Here is a 19,354-nt window from a genome sequence, read left to right as displayed (position 1 = left end):
GACCACCCATGAAGCTCAGTGGGGAACTTCACATGTGACCCATCAGCCATATCTCTATCGACTTGTGTAACAAAGTGTGTCGTGTCAGCCCGGCGTGCAGAGTGTTGGTCTGAAAGCAGCGCCCGCTGTTTGTTGCCATCTGTTTGCCCCTCGGGGTGACTCCAGCTGAGCAGACTGTGGGGCAGAAGGGGGGGTCCTGGGGGTTTGAGGGGGCGATGGCGTTTGTGATGGCGTCTCTGGGATCGGTCCCTGCTCAGAGACAGAATTCGGACGCACAAGCAGCAGTCTGACCAATGAAGAGACCCGCTGCTTTAGGTGTGAAGAAAACGAAAGGTTTGCTCTCGAAGTCGGAAGAAACTACCGGAATTATTAGGATGAGTAAAAAAAAAAAAAAAGGAAATTCTGTACCTGTGAACCGTTTTCAGACAAAACGGTCAAATGCACTTTGGAGCTCTGCAATCACATTACGCTGATTGTGCTGGTAAATGTGGGAGCTAGACACGGACAATGATTTATTGGCTCAGGATGTTCCAGCTGAGGAGAGATTCCAGTGTTGCCTGTAAACCCGCTGCTCCTGGAACCGGACTGGGAAAAGAACTTCACTCTGTGGTTGATGAACACTTGAACCTAATCAAGTGCGGTGGAGAGGTTTTGGCTTTCTCTGCTGTCTCTAAGTAGCTGCATGTCGTGGTTGAAGAGGTCTCTGAAGGCCGTTTCCACGGGTCAGGGTGGAGGGAGTTTCCCGAAGGGTTGAGCTGTGACATCATCACCAAAAGTGCTCAACATGAACATGTTTTTGGATCAAATTAAGGAGTCTAAACGTCTGCATATATGGTAACCAAAAACTGCATTTTTTTTCAGTGCTGTTTTGCATGCTTTGAAACCTGGCACTGTGTTCTGGATCCTGATTGGCTGTAGACCTTGTCTGTTCCGCGCCGTGTCTCCTGTACAGAATCCGTTCAGTTTGCCAAATCTGCTTACATATTTGATCACTTGTAGATCTTTTTCATTCTATAAAACTGGACTATTTTTCTATGAAGGTTTGAACTTTGAGAGTTTAAACAGAGAAAAGTATGAAAATGTTCTTCCTTAAAACATCTGGAATTTGTCACATGTTTTACTTATCTTAATTCAATTCAATTCAATTTTATTTGTATAGCCCAAAATCACAACAACAGTCGTCTCGATGGGCTTCGAAGTAAAACATGAACTCAAAAGGATCACGAATACAAAGAGTTCAATAGAAAAATACTAAAATGAACTAACAAACTGACTAAGCTATACTGGCATCCCTGCCCTTAGACCCCCCTTCGCGGTAAGGAAAAACTCCCAAAAAAAACGGATTCCGGAAAAAACGAAGAAACCTCAGGGGTGCCCACATGAAGGAGGGATCCTCCCCCAGGACGGACAGGCGATTTACCAGAAATCTTAGAGAAGAATTAACTTATCTAAATCTACAACTACATATATAAAAGTCCAGCAGACGAGCTTCATCCAGCCATCTTAGAGCATGAACGTATATCTATATAGTTCCACCTTGTTTTAAAGGGTCTAAATCCTGCTGTTCTGAAGCCTTTTCTAGTAAACTACATCCACACATATGATCATATATGACGTTTTGGCACACTAAAGAACATTTTTTAAAATAACGAGTTGTTTTCAGCTCCTACCTGGAACTAAGAGGACTCGATCTCTGAGGCTCCGCCTTTCTCTCCTTGTGGGTGCCGCCCATTTCATGACATCATCCTAGAGTGGGCCTCAGCATCGTGTCTGAGTTTGAACACGACGTTGAAAACAAAACAATGAAACTTTTGCAAAGATTGGACATTCATATAAATAAAAGCGTTTAGCCGATCACCACTAGCTTCACTGAGTAGGTGGGTGTGTCTGTTAGCCTGGGGGCGGGACTTACAGCATAGACTCTTCTTGGAAGGGGCTGTTCCTCACTTTGTGATGTCACAATGTGAGAACCCACTTGTTTCTGTGGATTGAGAGGGGCTGGTGCTCAGAGAGACAGTTTTTGGAGGAATACTCAGAGATGAATGGATCAAAATACCACTTTCGGGTTGTTTTTAGTGAGAAATGAACATTAAAAGACACCTAACAGCTCAAAACGACGATTGTGTGTGTTCTTGACCCTTTAAGGACCGAAGGACTTTAGTCACATTCACAATCTGATGGCGACTCCGCTAGCAAACACTGGCACCAACCTATAACCACCAGGAGCATTGGGGGGGGTTCAGTGTCTTGCTCAAAGACACACGGGCGGGTGATTGTGGAACTAATCCTGGAGTCTTCTGACCAGAGGTCGACCGCTCTACCTCAGCACCATTGACATTTGTCTCTGACATTGGCCGTGTGATGTTGGTTTAAAATCCTTTCTGCTGCTCTGACACTAAACTGATGCAGCTGTAATTACTTCTTCCACCATTTTTAAAAAAAACTTTTCATTAATGGGTTGAGAAAAGCGGGAGCTCAGAAGCCTGCCTCCTCCTCTGCTTAGGTACATTTTTAACAGTCACTGTGTAAAATGTAGAAAGCGTTTGCTGAGAGCTTGACCTGCAGTGACCTTGCTCCTGAGGTCTCTGGTGTTTTTCTGTCATTGTTCTAATATCCTGACGGAGGACAAACTGTCCTGCTAGTTTGACGTTCAGAGTGGTTTCTCTCTCTTTCAGCTCTTCAGAGAAGTCCGAATAATGAAGATCTTGAATCATCCTAATATTGGTAAGTAGTTGATTTGATTTTTAGGTCTCATTATGACAGAAATAGTGATCAATAATCCCTGAAAGCCACTCAGAACACAGAGTCAATCGAAAAGGTCGTCTGACACTCAACTTTATTTCTAGAGCGCTTTTCCTGCTACAGAGCATCTCAAAGTGCTTCCCATGATAAAATAGATATTAGTAAAATAAAAAATACTAGTTAATACTAGTAAAAATAATAATAATAAAAACCCAACACATAAACGTCCTTCCAGTACATCAAAATAAATCCAATGATTTGATTTATAAGATTAATATAATCAAATGAAAACATGTGGACAAGTAAAAACTTTGTAAAAGCTTTACTGAAAAGATGCGTTTAAGGTTTTGGTCTTAAAGCCTCCAGAGTGGATGAAGGCCTCGCGTCCTCAGGCTGTTCCACAGGCATAAATCTGATAGAAAATGAGCTTTTGACGTGAAAGACACGTCCCACCAGATGGTCTACTGAACGTTTGTGAAGGTGTGGAGAGCATCAGCAGTAACCTCCAAGACATAAACATTGTAATAATCCACCAGATCTGCTCATCAAGGAGTTGCTAATACGATGCTGTGCAATCTGGATGAGAGGAGTAGTGAATGTAAAATATACAGAATGCTGCATTTTGAGTTTCCCTCCCAAAAAGAAGAGCTTTGTTCTTTTGAAGAATGCAGGACTTTACTGATGCTGGATGGTCAGCTGCTCTTTTCACGTCATGTTCCAGACATGAAAAGTCCTGAATGGAGAACTGAAAGAGAAGCAGCCTGGTGTCAGCACATCGCAGGCCTTTGCATTAAAACCTGAGCTGAAGTAAAACCGCCTTTCTGGGTTGGTTCTTTGCAGCAGAAGCTCTTACAGAGTTTTCTGGACAACATTTGATCTGACGTCTGTCTCCGAGGTTGTTCTTAAATGAAAGCGGCTTTTTCTGCTACTTCTGTTTTGTTGTTTTCCAACTCTTCCCCATGCAGTCGTCTGTAGGAAATGTCTTCCACAGAAGCAGACTGCAGGTTTAAATCATTGTTAAATGGGAAAATAGTTTTGTTATCGTGGTACACGAGCACAACGTCTGAAGCCGTAAACACCAAAATCAAGGAAACTTAGGATTCTCTCCAGACGTTTAAAAGGATGCGTAGAAGTCAGGATTGAAGATAAAAATGCATGATCTTTCTATAAATATGTGTAAAGTCAGAATACAGACGTCGGATGCCCTTTCCAGACCAGATATTGCACATGTTGGTTATGATCCAGAGCTTCTAGAGGTCTTATGTGTTTCTTAAGCAGGTTTCTCTGTGGAAAAACTCCTCGGGTGTGTTTGTGAGGTATTGGCTTCAGCCAAAGCAAAGGCTAACCGGCAGCTTCTGCAGCTCCAGCCGGCCTGCGGAAAACGGCATCAGCCTCTGTGCTGAAACTCCAACAGAATAAGAGAGCTGTGCAGGAGGGGCTGAATTCATCCACAACAGCTTCTGTAAAGCAGAAGCGTCTTTACTGGACTCCAAAAGGCTTTGGTTTCCCGCAGACATCCGGCTGCAGCGGCTGATTCTGTGAACCGCACGTCTTTGTCCTCCATCATCCCACCTCTTCTATATTTAGCAGAGCAGCTCCAAGCCGCTCCTCAGTCTCTGGCATCTGCTGCTGCTGCTGAAGGTGTTCTGGACTCCCCCACGTCCGGCCCCCGCACACAGAAACCAGCTGATGTTCCGTCTTCGTGAATGACTGCCTCTGATCTGGTTCTTCTGTTCCTTCTCTCCTCCAGTCAAACTGTTTGAGGTGATCGAAACGGACCGGACGCTCTACCTGGTCATGGAGTACGCCAGCGGAGGTGAGGCGGCGTCTGTGTCTTCTTCGTTATGGTCTCACGGTCTCCTGAAAAGATTCACGCACCTGAACCCAAACTGTGGTTTTTCTGAACAAAGCATCTCTGCTCACATTGAACCATCATCCTGAGCTTTGAAACCAACAAGCTGAGACCTTTTTCCTGAAGGAGAAACTTTTGTCTTTAGGCTGCGCGTGTTTGCTTTACATTAAAGACCGACTCTGATCGTCTCCTGATCCGTGTTCAAGCTGTTCATAGTGCTCTTTTCAAGATGGCGTTTTTTAGACTAGACCCAAAAAACCTTTGTCGTTTTCTAGGACATAGTTTCTGCAGAGCGGCAGGAGTTCATTAGAAACTCACCTCTGAGTTGTGGGCGAGACCTTTGGCACTGAGAAGGCCCACCCCCCTCCCATCATCCGTCTGTCTTCCGCTAGCTTACAGCTCCTCACGCCATCAAGCTAACATTAATGTGAGAAATGGCAGCAATATCGTAGCCATGCAACCGTCCAGTTTAGATCCAGATTCCAGCTCAGACCAGGAAAACGAGTACGGCCATGGATCTGTTTGTCTGCATCAGAAAGGGGCGGAGCTAAGAGACTGTTACCTGCTAATTGTAGCAGCTGCGTCACAAATCAGATCTTTTGAAACTGCATTTTTTCATCTGCTGCTGATTCACAACGATTTGAATAAGGAAATACTCAGAAATCCTATTTTAGTCTTATTTTTCTATAGACTCGTCCGCCATCTTCAGAAACCAAACTCTGTTTTCATTGGAGTGGGTCTGTTGGGACGATGTATAGTAAAAGTGAGTTGATGAAGAAGTGCTGCTGAGTACAGACGGTGTTTGAAAACAAAGAGGGTCATGTGATTCATGCGTGCGTTCTGCAGCCTCGGCTCGTCACGCGTCACAGAAATGCTGAAGGATTGAGTTCCAGCTTCACTTCAGCCACAAACTCCTTAAAGCAGAAACACAAACCAATGCTCGGTGTCTGTTCTCTGAACGTGTCGGAGGGAGTCGGGTTCTGATGGGTACAGGAGGGGAACCCGATTCTGCTGGGATGGCCCCGTGGCCGAATGACCCCGTACCTTCTCTGTGTCACGACATGTTGCTGGAGGACGGAAGTCTGCAGGTTTAGGGAAATCCACCTTTTTGTTAGATGTTTTTAATCCGGTCTTCCTCCTCCTCATCCTTGATCTCAGGTTCGACTCTGAATCCACGTCTTATCAGTGAATTCAGATGCATTATGGTTTGTAGCAATAGCTGAAGCTGATGTTTCCTGAGGAGCTCCTTGTTTCCATGTAGACCAGGCGTCCCAAATCCAGGCCTGGAGGGCCGGTGTCCTGCTGGTTTTCCAGGCACCCTGCCTTATCTGCTGTTGATTACCTGGATCAGGTGTGTTTAGCCAGTAAGGAGCTTCAATGGCAGGATGGTTGGAAAACCTGTAGGACACCGGCCCTCCAGGCCTGGATTTGGGCATGACCTTGATGACCTTCAGGCAGGAATGGCTCCAGCCGGCCTGTAGCTCTGCTCCCCTGCTGCTTCCCTTCCTCTGGAACAGCACTGCTGCAGTCCAGACGGGTTTCTTCAGAGCCGGTCCTTTCTGAAAGCATTCTCTGCTGCAGCAGCTCCTCTGAAGAGGAACCAATGATGATGATGTGGGTCCAAGGCTTCATCAGGATGCTCTGAATGTTTGGGATGAAGCAGCATGTGAAGGCCGTGGGCTGTGTTCAAGGCGGAAGGCGAATGTTTGTGGCCTTCCTCTACGTGACAGACCGTTTCCATTCGGATTTCACTGACAGAGCCACATCTCAGCCTGATCCTCAGCAGGCCGATGCACTGCTGCTTGACTGCAGCGATGAAGTGCAGCTGCTGCTCCACGTTTGGAGGACTCGGCGCCGTGTTTGCTGCGTGTTCTGTGCTGTTAGTGGCCTTGGCGCGCACGGACGCCCGCACGCCGGCCTCCAGAGCTCCTTTAGCACACGTGTGGCTGCAGTCACGTTTGTAGCGCTGACGTTCCTGCAGAGGAAAGGGTGTTGCAGCAGCTTTGTGCCTTCAGGAGGGGCTCAGTATGGAGGAAGCAACGCCAAGCATGCCTTCAATATGGAGGAGCGTTGCCCTGGAAGCGTGCAGATGGAGGCTGTGAACGCCAGCTGCACCAGAAGTTATTTTTACGAGGTTCCTGCTCGCTATCCTCCACTTTCTCAAACTCTTCTCCTCTGTTTGTGTTTTTTGCAGGAGAGGTGTTCGACTACCTGGTTGCACATGGAAGAATGAAGGAAAAAGAGGCCAGAGCTAAATTTAGACAGGTACCAACCCCCCCCCCCCCCTCCTGCAGTGTTCCGGTTTCACACCTCTGCTCCTTTCTCCGGCGGGCCGCTGTCTCTGGCACGTCTGACTGGACAGCAGCATCTCTGCCGTCAAAACGTGATGACAAATGTCCAAACAGGCCCCCATGTCCCCAACCGCCCTTGGTTGGCGGCGGCGTCGTGAGCAAAAACGGTTGACTGCAAAGTCCTGCTGCAGCATTTTGGAGGACGAGAGCCTTTCGAGAGCCTCAGGCTCTCAGATTAACACATCTGTGGCAACAACAGGTTTTCTGGAGAGACAAACGTCTGTCCGTCAAGCCGCCATCCCATCAGCAGACCTCTGCAGATTACTGTTCCATTCGGTTACTGCTCGGCCTTCAGTAACCTGTGAGGCTTGCAGAAACACGCTGCCTTTGCTGAGGCTCAAGCCTCTGGGACATTTTCTGACAATGTCCTCCTAAAGGAAACAGGAACCTGCTGCTGCACAGAGCAGCCTTCGTCTTCACACCCCCCATCGGTGTGTCTGGCTCCACCTCCGCTGCGTCTTCCTGCCCGAGTCGACCACATCTGATCCTTTACCACATCCTCTCACATCTTCTAACCCTGAGAAACTGAGCTACAGTCTGCTTCTTTCCAGATCGTGTCAGCGGTGCAGTACTGCCACCAGAAGCACATCGTTCACCGTGACCTCAAGGTGAGTTCAGAGAAGCCGCACGCCACCTTCAAAAACGCCTCCGTCTGTGAGGGGAACGGATGCGTCAGTCAGAAGGAAAGGTCAGGGCCAACTGACGTCACAAGTGACGGAAGCCCCGCCCCCATCCCAGAGCATCTGTAGCGCTCCTCCTCGGTCTCCTTAACCCTCAACCGGGTCCCTTCATGATTCCCAGAACAAACGATCCACCTTTGCTCCGTTTCTGGGTTCCTCTCTCTGCTGACGGCAGCCTCAGCATCTGAGGAGCTTCGTCCACGTTTGATGGGGGCGCTGCTCTCACGGAGAGACGGTAACCATGGGGTGTGTCTGCCCGTCAGGTGGATAAACCAAACAGTCCTCCTGCAGCTCCACCCTCTTCTGCTCTGGAGACTTTCAACTCTACAGACCTCACGGGTTTATTTTCCAGCTAAAGCAGCAGCGAGTCGACGAGCAGCTGAAGAATCGGAGAAACAGGCCAGAAAAGTTAGATTTGCAGGTCGGATCTGTCTGCTCCCGGCGGCTCCTAACGGTGTCTGTTGTTTATAAATCAGCCTTTAAAATTGGCTCTGAGCTTTTGCTGAGGGGGTCTTTGAGCTGAGGGGTCTCTGTGCAGGAGGAAGCGCTGGGATGCTTTGGTCACGTCTGCTTCAGCAGATGCTGACGGAGTCACCGAGCTGCTCTGAGCAGGGTCGTGTTTTTAGCGTGACGAGCAGAAAGGGGACAGAAGTCACTTTCTTCAGAGCTGGTGTTTGTTTCTTCCCGGAAAGATTTCCAGCTCCTGAAGTATCCCGTGTCCCTCTGCAGGCCGAGAACCTCCTCCTCGACGCAGACATGAACATAAAGATCGCAGATTTTGGCTTCAGCAACGAGTTCACCCTGGGCAACAAGCTGGACACGTTCTGCGGCTCGCCGCCGTACGCGGCGCCGGAGCTGTTCCAGGGCAAGAAATACGACGGGCCGGAGGTGGACGTGTGGAGTCTGGGGGTCATCCTGTACACGCTGGTCAGCGGCTCGCTGCCCTTCGATGGACAGAACCTGAAGGTAGGACGGCGCCCGCGAGGCGTCCTGTGCAGGCCGAATATTCTTTATTGGAAGTTTTATTTTCCTAACAGGATATTTGTCTGAACTGTTATCTGGAAGCCTAGCTGGAGGGGTAAAAGCGGGGGAGCTGCTGGCCCTCTCTTGGACTGGAGCCCCCCCCGTTTGGACCCTTCACAAGTCTCACACTCAGCTGTTGTGTAGTTGCTGTCACATTTGATTAACCCTTGTGCTATCTTAGATGACCCCACCCTTACATTGACGTGTTCTCCCTACCATGACAAAGGTGGATAAAGGTGGAAAGATTTCATGTAATCCATGGACACCAGTGAAGATCACAAATATTGAAGAAAAAAGGTTCAGAGCACTGTCTAGTGAGTCTAGATGACCCAACTCCCAATGTTAAAGTGCCTAGGAGAGCACAAGGGTTACAACCTGCATACATTTCACGTAAACCTTTGGTTTGAGATGGCGAGCGTGCTTCCACCCTCACCCTGCCGCTCTGCTGCCCTGCAGGAGCTGCGGGAGCGCGTCCTCAGAGGGAAGTACCGCATTCCCTTCTACATGTCCACCGACTGCGAGAACCTCCTCAAACGCTTCCTGGTCCTCAACCCGGCCAAGCGGGGTACTCTCGAGGTGAGGGAGGACGCCGAGAACGTAAATATTCTTCTTTAATTCTTAACCCCCCAACCCCCTCGCCATCTCATCTACGTCATACAAGAGGGCCCTTCATCCTCCTCATCCTCTCATCCTCCCCTGCTCATGCACAGTCTTCACTTTTAACACAACACAATTCATTATTTTTATTCTTTCATTCAAAGACGTAAAAAAAAACCTGTAGAAGAAGAAAGCCAAAGTGAAGTGATGAGTGCGATGCGTTTTCATTTTAAAGTACTCGATGGCCGCAGCTTCATGAGGGAGGGGCTGTGGGCGGCGATGGCCGACCCTGACCTCAGATCAGGAAATCATTTCAGGGCCGATCAAAGCCGAGGTTACCAAAACTTTTAAAGTTTGTAGGGGGTTCGGTTCTGGTTTAGACCCCTGGCTGACCTGCAGCTGCTGCTTCACTGACGGCCCGGTGGGTCAATAATGGGGAGGCGGGTCAGGTCGGCCATTATTGAAGCGCCACAGCTGACCGGTCAGTGAAGCAGCTGACTGTCAAAAACAGGAAAGTTCCCTCTTCGTGTTTGAATCCACATGCATGGAAATGGAGTGAAAGTAGAGTCATTGACCTGAAAAACTGCAGTGATCTGTAATCTGAGGAGGGGGGGGTCATGAATTCTGGGTCTGAGGTGCTGATGGTTTCCTTTGGCTTGCAGCAAATCATGAAGGATCGATGGATCAACGCCGGGTTTGAGGAGGACGAGCTGAAGCCGTACACGGAGCCGGAGCTGGACATCACAGACCAGAAGAGAATAGGTGGGAAAGATTCAGAAAGCTGCACGGCTGAAACGAACAGGCCTTCTGCCGTCCACGATGTGCAACTCTGCAGCTTTTGCCCTGAGGGACGAACAGCTGTGACTGTTTTAGAACGTCTTTATGTCAGACTGAGGAGCTCCAGAAGCAGAGCTGAACCACGAGGATGAATAAATGAACACGAGCACAGCAGCAGAACAACAGAGGAGGCCTTCCCGTCAGGGAGGGGGCGTTGCGTAACCGCAGCTGTGGTTTTTCTGAACACGCACACGTGTCAGAGCGAGCGCCAGGTCAACCAGGAGAGGAAATTTTTTAGGGAGGAGAGGGGGAGAGCGTGTGATGCAAACAATGTCATCCATCCATCTTCTATCCCTTTTGGGGTCATGGGGTCGCCGGAGCCCGTCCCGCACTCTGTTGGGCTAAGGCGGACAGGTCCCTGTCACGCACACTGGTCCACCACAGCAGTGTGTGTGTTATGTTGCTGGCGTTCCTGCTGTTTGGAAGTCTTGGAGTCTGGATTAAACGTGCTTTTTTTGTTCCCACAGGGAGAAACTCTCCACTGAAGTGTAGTTCCACACATGAAGCTCTAGGTGGCATTGTGCATTTGTCAGGCATAAACATTCAGAAATGTCAGACTGCATTCGCTGCTGCGCTTCATCCAGCGTGTGTTTCTGCAGAACTAACCAATCGCAAGTCAGATCAGTTTGATGGACGGTCTTAGACAAAAATTAGAACAGCATAGCGGCTACAGAGCAAAGTATCGTTTAGTTCTTCTCAACCTTTAATTCAGTAAACACGCAGAAAACGTGTTTTTTTGGTCAAGAAAATACGCCTCCACACGCCTCCACACGCCTCCACACGCCTCCACACGCTACCACACGCCTCCACACGCCTCCACACGCCTCCACACGCCTCCACACGCCTCCACACGCCTCCACACGCCACCACACGCCTCTACACGCCTCTACACGCCTCCACACGCCTCCACACGCCTCCACACGCCTCCACACGCTACCACACGCCTCCACACGCCTCCACACGCCTCCACACGCCTCCACACGCCTCCACACGCCTCCACACGCCTCCACACGCCTCCACACGCCACCACACGCCACCACACGCCACCACACGCCACCACACGCCACCACACGCCTCTACACGCCTCTACACGCCTCCACACGCCTCCACACGCCTCTACACGCCTCCACACGCCACCACACGCCTCCACATGCCTCCTCTGAAACATTTTAGGCGTTGGTGTAAAAAAGTCTTTCTCCTCCAGAGACGCAGAAACGGATGAACGGAAGAAGGAAAAGGATGTTCTCGTTTTGTTTTATCTAAACACCAGGAAAGCTTTTTACAGCCAAGGAAATGAGAACTGCTTGTTTGGTTTCTCATGATCCTATTTTGATGGAGGAGTCCAGAAGAAGATCCTGAAAGCTAAGATCTCCTGGGTTTTAGGTCTGAGACGTCTGTGTTGACGGTAAACAGACTCTGTCCCCTTGCCGGCGCTCGGTGATCTGTTTCCTGAAAGCGATCTTTCATGAGTCCCGTTTCACAGAAAAGTCAAACCGTCTGTGGCGGGAAAATCTCAAATGGTCCCTTCAGCTTTCACCGACAACCATAGGGAATCGGGAGTCAAGCTGCATCAAGGATCCATACATGTTGAGTTTCAAATGTTTGATTCATTCCTGTTTGTTGGAAAAGTCCCGGTTTGTGTTTGCTGTGCTTGAAGGGGGCTCTTATTCTGAAACTTTCCTGCTCGGGTGTCGTTGCAGATGTGATGGTGGGGATGGGCTACAAGCTGGAGGACATCCAGGAATCTCTGACCAAGATGAAGTACGACCAGTTCACAGCCACCTACCTGCTGCTGGGCAGGAAGGCCTCTGAGGTAGGAGCACCAGGCAGCCGGTGGTGGAATCAGCTCAGAAATGCATTTTACAGGCCAGACGCCACCGTAATTTTAATGTTGTGCATTTCCTGCCGCTGCCATTCTAAAGACATTTCAGACTGTATGTAGAGTGCTGCAGGTCTGATCTGGTTTTTCTGCCGGGTTTGCGTTTGGCCCTCCAGCTGGAGCCCAGCGAGTCAGCCTCCAGCAGTAATGCGTCTTTGGCCAAACCCAGACCTAGCAGCGAGCTCAACGGCCAGTCGCCATCCCACCTCAAAGTCCAGAGAAGTGTTTCCTCCAACCACAAACAGAGACGATACAGCGAGCAAGGTGAGCCGGCCCGCCGCCATCATCTAAAGGAGAGGACTGTGTTGTTCATCCATCGATCAGAGGGATGTGGGGAAAGATCTGTCTCTGATTCTGTCTGCTCCTTCCGGCCTGCAGTCGGGCAGAACGTCCCTCCGGGGATGACCCATCCAAAGAGGAGTCAGACCACCACAGGGGAAAGCAACGCCAAGGAGGAGGCCGGCGTCCAGAAACCCAGCACCCCAGGCGGACGCGGCGCTCCCCCCTCCAGCCCTTTGCTGGGCAACGCCAACAACCCCAACAAGGCAGACATCCCTGACCGCAGGAAAGGGGGCACCACCGGCCCCGCTGTGAGTACTCCGAGCTCAGGCTGTCTGAGACCGCCCCCCCCTTCTCGGGTTCATCCTGGGATGTCATCAGTCTGAGGGCGGAGCCTGTCAAATACCTCCACACTGTGGCTGCATGCAGGTCATGACTTCACACTGCTCCGTCTTAGTGGGCTGAGGTGCATTGTGGGTAATTTATTATCTCTTTAAAGGGCCTATATTCAGCTGTTTTTTAGCCTTTCAGATCATATAAGACCTTTGGCACACTCAACCATTTTTTATGAAATATGAGTTATTTTTGCAGCTCATTTTCTTACCCAGAAGTAAGTAGACTCGATCTCTGAGGCTCCGCCTTTCTCTCCTTGTGGGCTCCGCCCATTTCATGACATCATCCTAGAGCCGACCTCAGCAGCTGAGTTTCTCCCACAAAAGAAAAAATCTGAACTTTCATATCAGTGAAAGCGTTTAGCCGATCACCGCTAGCTCCACGGAGTAAGTGGGCGTGTCTGATAGCCTGGGGGCGGAGCTGGCAGCACAGACTTTCCCTGGAAGGGGCGGTTCCTCACTTTGTGATGTCACAATGTGAGAACCCACTGGTAGATTGGGAGGGGCTGGTGCTCAGAGAGCAGGTTTTTAGAGGAATACTCAGAGATGAATGAATGGATCAAAATACCACTTTGTTTATAGTGGGGAATGGACATTATGATACACTTAAATAGTTAGGCATGGGATAGGCCCTTCAAGAAAAAGAATCCATAGGACAAATGTGAAAATATTTTCCGCCCTGCCAGAAACAGGAAGAGGTCCGAGTTAGCAGGAACAACAGCTCCATGTCTGAGTCATGGAGACGTCCATGCAGTCTTTCCTCAGTGCTCTGAACAGACTTAAGGAAATAAAATCTTCTGTTTGCAGCAAATGCATCACTTAAATCTGTGGGAACACACTCTCAGAGACGTGCATGTGTAGTGGTGTTTTGTTGGGATGTACTGGCGATGCTTTGCATAAAGATATTTTTCAGCTTCAAGAAGACCGTCAAACGTTTCGTCTCTCCACAGACTAACTCGGCGTCAGCAGGCATGACCCGCAGGAACACGTATGTGTGCAGCGACAGGAACAACGCGGACCGCCTCTCCGTCATTCCCAACGGGAAGGAGAACAGGTCAGAGTTTGAGGCTCTGTCGCTCCTCTTTTCTCTTTTCTTCTTCTGGTGTGGTGTTCTGTTCTCTCTCCTCTGCTGTGGCATGACCCACATGGCCTGTCACTAGCCCCTCCTCCGCCTTTGCGGCTGCCGTGTTCGCTGCCTCCTCCGTTATGTAAAACTAACTTAACTTTTATTACAACTTTTAGAAAAAGCAGCTGCAACTTCCAGCTTTTTCTGTCACAATTATCATAAAAATGCATGTGAGATCATGGAGGGACTGTCCATCAATACAGACTGAGTTTCTCCTCTTTTGATTTTTGGATGCTGGTGTGGGATTTCTGATAAGGAGAAAGTGTACCTTGGCTCAGAAAAAGTTGAAAAACACTGGTGTCATGGCGCTCTAGCGTGAGGACCCAGATGCTGTAACCCAGAAGGAAGACAGGTGAGGGATTTGGCGAGAAAAGGTTTATTATTCCTGCTAGGAAGATGGTAGGAGTAGTAGCTGGGTGAGGTCCGGACTTGACAACGGCTGGTGGCGTGGCTGGAGGGCTTAGTGCGGTTAAGGAGAGCCGTGGGATCCTCAGGATGTCTCTGAGCAGCAGGAAGGAAGAGAGCGCTGACGTCACTCGTGAGGTGCTGGTAATCATGAGACAAAAGGCAATAATTAGTTTGAGGCTTGGAACAAGACAAGAGTTTGCAGAGCATAAACTTAAGACCAGAAATAGTCACCATTAGGGGTAACGAACTGGCGTTGAACTGATGAGTAAGGTCTCCTTTTAAGCAGTATGGCCGATGAGGTGACTGGCGTCAGCTGGTGGCAATCAGGAAGCAGAGTAGGCAGAGCTGGAGGGGGAGGAGTCGGACAGGCACCATGACAACTGGTCTAGAGCCTCTGAGGGTTTGGGTCCACATGAACAGGGATTTGTTGATCCTTCACCCGTCAGTCACTGAGGACCCAAGGGGGAACCGTAAAAAACCGAATCCGAGTCCTCTGGAGAGGTTTAGAAGTATTGACTGATAACGGCAGAGAAGAAGAATAGTAACCATCCTGTCTGCATCCTGGAAACAGACTCCATATCCTGGCTGAGGCCCAAATAGGAGACTGTCTCAGCGCCGATTTTAACCAAGACATCTGTTGGGTGATTAGAGGACAAAGCTGCAGTGAAGGGCTGAAGTATCTGGGTGTAGCATCTGTGTCTGCCTGCATAAGGGTCAAGCTGAGCTCTGATTTCAGGCGCAGCAGAAGAATCAGAACAGAAAAACGTGGATCCGCACGCTGAACCCAGCAGTTTTTCTGTCTTTCTTCTGCCCGTCACAAACCAGCAGGACCTCCGGGTTCGGCTCCTGCTCTCCCCTCCATCCTTCCTGATCTTCTCCATCAGGAACCCGCCGGCGAGCCGCTGCTCACCGGTCCGCCCTGCTGTCCGCCGTCTGTTTAGCGTCTGCGCAGACACAGAACTTTAATCTCAAGCTGGATGATTAGGGAGTAAAATCCGAGCAATATTTCTGTTAGACCATAAAGACCTCTTTACTTCCAGCCCTCAGATTTTTCCCCAAACGATCCTGAATCTCAGGAAAAGGTTTGAGATCCTCCACGCTTTTGTTTCAAACTGCTGGTTTAGTGGTTCCTGACGTTCTCCCAGGGAGTGTTGATCCTCTGGCTTCATCTGCCAGCATTCCCGTTGTGTGGTTTCTACCTTTCCTTACCGTAGATGTTCTCCTGACATCATCACGCTTTTGGTGAGACGCCATGCCAGCCGTTTCCCTCTGCTGTTGTGTGTTTCTGCGTTTGTGTCAGAGTGGGTTCTGTTGTCAAACGTTGGACTGAGATGTCCTTCCTCTGCGCTCACGTCCTCAGTGTCGCCGTGTCTCCTGGCGGGCAGAGGAACCCTGTGGCGTCCACCCACAGCATCGCCAACAGCACCACACCCGACCGCCTCCGCTTCCCCCGAGGCACGGCCAGCCGCAGCACCTTCCACGGCGGCCAGCTGAGAGACCGCCGCACCGCCACGTACAACGGGCCCCCGGCCTCGCCCACGCTGTCACACGACGCCACGCCCCTGTCCCAAACCCGCAGCCGTGGAACCAGCAACCTCTTCTCCAAACTCACGTCTAAACTCACACGCAGGTAAGTGAGGCCCCGCCTCTGACAGGGGAAATGTGGGTGTGGCTTGATTTTGGATCCAGAGGGATCCGTGCTTTTTTTTTCTTTTGATCTGGTGGTTTGGGCGGGAGAGCCTTCTTTGGGCCGGGTTCACATGGTGGGGGGCTCTCTGCACTGTCCTGCTGTGGATCCTGTCGCTGCCTGGTTGCTGCTCCTGAGGAGCGGCACTGGCGTCGACCGGAAGCCTAACGAGCCGGAGCGGCTTCCACCTTCACGGAGGAGGCGGGTCGGGGGAGGTCAGGCCAGCCTGAAGGAGAAGCGGGACTTCTCAGCCTCATGCTGGGAACACAAGGCCCAAACTTTGATTTTAGTTTGTTGTGGGAAATGTAAAAATGAAGAACAGCTGCATCGTTTGCAGCTGAAGACACTGAGTGCAGATTTTACCACAAATAGTCATGCATATTTCTGAAAATGCCAAATTGTAGTTGTCCTGTCTGAAGTTTGTCAAGCAGGACGCCTTTTTAGGTGGGTGGGGGGTGGGCAGCGGCAGCCAGGCCAGCGACGTCCACACAACCCCTGACCTGAAATGTGGGCCGAAATCCTTCAACAATCCATAAAAATAACAAAAAAAATCAATCATAGCTTTCATACCTGACGGTCCAATCACCTCGTTTTATGTTGATTCATGAATTCCTCCCTCATAACACCCCCCCCCCCCTTCTCCATTTTTCACTGTTTCTTTGTCTGATTCTGTTGTAGAAACATGTCATTCAGGTTTACCAAAAGGTAGGAGTCCTGACTGCCTCCTTCTGTTCCAGAACTGACCGCTAACACTCACTGACAGTCTGACGTGTGGGCTGCTGGCACCCGACTAACACGCTGCTTAGCAGGAAACCGGCTCTGGGTGCATGAGCACACACACACACAAACACACACACACACACACAAGTTCAACCTGCTGCCTCTGAGCTGCTTAACATAAATGCTGCAGCTGTTGTCATAGCAGAGTCCTTGCGAGTATCTGCGTGCTGACCGCAGGTCATCGCTGGCATCACTCATTCATGACCCGTTTTTCTGTGACGTTTAGTTGCCGATAAGTCAGTCAAATGTTCTGGGAATGAAGCTGCTGCTTCCTATGGAAGCGATTCTGTAGCATAATTAAGAATAAAAGTCAAAACCAGTAATGCTTTTTTCATTTTCAAAATGTAACTGCATCAAATGACTCAAAATTAAAATGAAAAATCAATCCTTCAAAATGCAAAGAGGGGATTGCATTTTGATTTTAACATCCACCCTGGGAAAAGTGTCACATTATTCAATTCGAATAAGCATTTCCAGAGGGGAGGCGGGGCGATGACGTCAGTGCTTTCTCCGTGTGTCGGGCTGCTAACAGACACAGACACATGCTAGGAGCAGTGGAGCTTTGTGTTAGCGGCATAATCATAACAGTAATAAAGCACATTTAGAAGATTTTGCTGTTCAATGACCGCTGGAGTCCCATCAACAGCTATAGCAGATTTCGCCATGCTAAACATTTGCTGGTTGAACCAACACGCACTCAGCAGGAAGCTGCCATCTATCTTCACGGCAGCTGAGGCGCCGAATTATAAACAAATGAACCCCACAGAGAGACGTCTCTACCGTTTGATTGGCAGCAGGTAAAAGAAGAAACACCTGTTAGTAGAAGTCTTCCTTTTCTTTCTTCAATCTCTCTGTTTCCATGGAAACCACTGCCAGACGCGTCTCCACAAATTCCTGACTTTAGACACAAAATCCTCCATAAGATGCTAAACAATGATAAAGAAGAACCTGACTGCTTTCTATCACTAGTTCCATCATTCTTTAGCCGCGGTCTCTGGGATCAGTCTTCAGGCAGGCGTACTGCAGGCCCCAACAACTGTATTTCTAATGCACATATTTAGTGGCTAAGAAGTCACAAACTGGCACCAATGGAATCAGTCTGCCAGAAATAAGAAAATGGAGTGATTAAAAATGAAGCTTCTTTCATGATGATGGAAAGAGCAAACAGTAAAGCGCAGTGCGGCGCAGTCTGACCGCACGGGCGGCTGGTGCCTCACCTACTGCTTTCTATTGTAAACGTTTTTACCAAAGAAACGTAGAAAAACGTCATCATAGAGTAGACATGTCTAAAAAAGGAATATTTGATTTTTATGTTTTAATTTAAAACAACTGTTCGTTTTATGTAGGTATTTTTGAAGCTATATTTTGCAGGTGAGACTGTGCCTCACCTGCCTCCCGGGACTCCACGTCCCTGGATCATGGGGAGGGGAACCTGCTCCCCTCCCCATCACTGGTGTATTATTGCTGCTGGGGGGCAGCTTCATGTTCCTCTGAACAACACGGGAACGTTGAACACGCCAACACGTTAACTGATGCTGTCCGAGCATTAACCACATGAGACCGTGTGTGTGTGCGGGTCGACGCTGATTGTGAGAGACAGACTCCAGCACCAAAAGCGGCGACAAACGAGTCAAGCAGCGTGTGTGCAGTGCAGACACCGCTCCCATTGGCACCTCCTCCTGGTTTTCTCGCGGCGACTTTCTCCTGACGAGTTAATGTTGTAGCCGCGTGTTTCCCGCTCTTTTCTGCTGCATTTGTTCTCATACAGAAGAATGACCTTTGGCCTAAACGTCGCTCCGGTTTCTCGTGCCGCAGATGGAAGAAAGACTCTGATCTTTCTGACGTTGGTTCTAGTTCTGTCTTTCAAGCCGTGACGTTTTCCCTCCCGCAGCAACAGGAGAGGTCATCTAAGGACGTGTCATTCGCTGGATCATGGGGAGGGGAGCAGGTTTCAGGCCCCACAGGTCTGCAGTCATGGTTTCAGAAAGTGATGAAGTCCTCAGAATCACTGGTGTATTATTGCTGGTGGGGGGCCCCGACACCCTCACTGTAGTGTGATTACATCAGATGTTCCCACCTCATTTGTTGGAGCAGTCTGCATTTGTGCAGAGGTCATCTGCCCCGGGTTTCAGCGCTTTTCCCGATTCTGCTAGAAAAGATGTCACACTTCACGTTGGCCCAAACCGAGTGGAGCATGAAGAGGAGGTGTTGGCGGGTCATTCTGGGGCTTCTTGTTGAGGAGGTGGGGTTGCTCCACTGTTGGGTAGTTGGTCAGACTGAACCAGCCATTGGTTTAAGGGTTGGCTGAAGCCCCCGGCGCCCTCTGGTGGCTGATGGGTGACAGGAGCGCAGTCCTTCCTCATCCCTGCAAACGGCCGTTTTTCTTACAGACGGTCCCACGAATGTTTGGTCGGCTCAGGTCTTCTGCACATCTCTGCTCCACCCCCTCACATCCCGATTCCACAGGTTTTGTTCACCACCTCCTCCTCCTCATGGGCTCATTCACCTCCCATCCCCTGTCCTCTCCTCACAGCTCGTCTACTTTTGTCTTCCTCGCCCTCCGTTGTCCTTAACCTGTGCCTCTCGCTGCTCTTCCTCTCTGCCTAGGGTCAGTATTGACCCGGCCAAACGGCAGACGGCCAAAACGGGCTCTGTCAACCCCTCTACCCAGGGAGGAAAGACCCTTAGTAAGTCTTCTGCCTTTCGGTTCCTCTCCCTTCT

General features: G+C 49.8%; 1 protein-coding gene across 18 annotated transcripts in view; it reads left to right on the top strand.

Annotated features, from left to right (window-relative positions):
- Positions 1 to 19,354, top strand: part of mark3 (microtubule affinity regulating kinase 3) — a 30,177-nt gene that overhangs the window by 8,177 nt on the left and 2,646 nt on the right. For 4 of the 18 annotated variants that reach the window (XM_023951466.1, XM_023951470.1, XM_023951465.1 and 1 more), the window contains exons 4-16: positions 2,676 to 2,724; positions 4,493 to 4,558; positions 6,789 to 6,859; positions 7,497 to 7,553; positions 8,355 to 8,591; positions 9,105 to 9,245; positions 9,908 to 10,007; positions 11,783 to 11,895; positions 12,078 to 12,225; positions 12,340 to 12,551; positions 13,583 to 13,686; positions 15,527 to 15,796; positions 16,532 to 16,558. In XM_023951466.1, the coding sequence (XP_023807234.1) occupies positions 2,676 to 2,724; positions 4,493 to 4,558; positions 6,789 to 6,859; positions 7,497 to 7,553; positions 8,355 to 8,591; positions 9,105 to 9,245; positions 9,908 to 10,007; positions 11,783 to 11,895; positions 12,078 to 12,225; positions 12,340 to 12,551; positions 13,583 to 13,686; positions 15,527 to 15,796; positions 16,532 to 16,558 (1,595 nt within the window). Of the gene's footprint in view, positions 1 to 2,675; positions 2,725 to 4,492; positions 4,559 to 6,788; positions 6,860 to 7,496; positions 7,554 to 8,354; positions 8,592 to 9,104; positions 9,246 to 9,907; positions 10,008 to 11,782; positions 11,896 to 12,077; positions 12,226 to 12,339; positions 12,552 to 13,582; positions 13,687 to 15,526; positions 15,797 to 16,531; positions 16,559 to 16,590; positions 17,928 to 19,240; positions 19,321 to 19,354 lie in introns of those variants that run through there. The other 14 variants (XR_002872609.1, XM_023951472.1, XM_023951474.1 and 11 more) reach the window with 7 other exon arrangements.

This window comes from Oryzias latipes, chromosome 22, assembly GCF_002234675.1.
Source record: "Oryzias latipes chromosome 22, ASM223467v1".
Taxonomy (NCBI): Eukaryota; Metazoa; Chordata; class Actinopteri; order Beloniformes; family Adrianichthyidae; genus Oryzias; species Oryzias latipes.
Note: the sequence above shows the minus strand (reverse complement) of the source record. Positions and strands in the feature narration are given on the sequence as shown.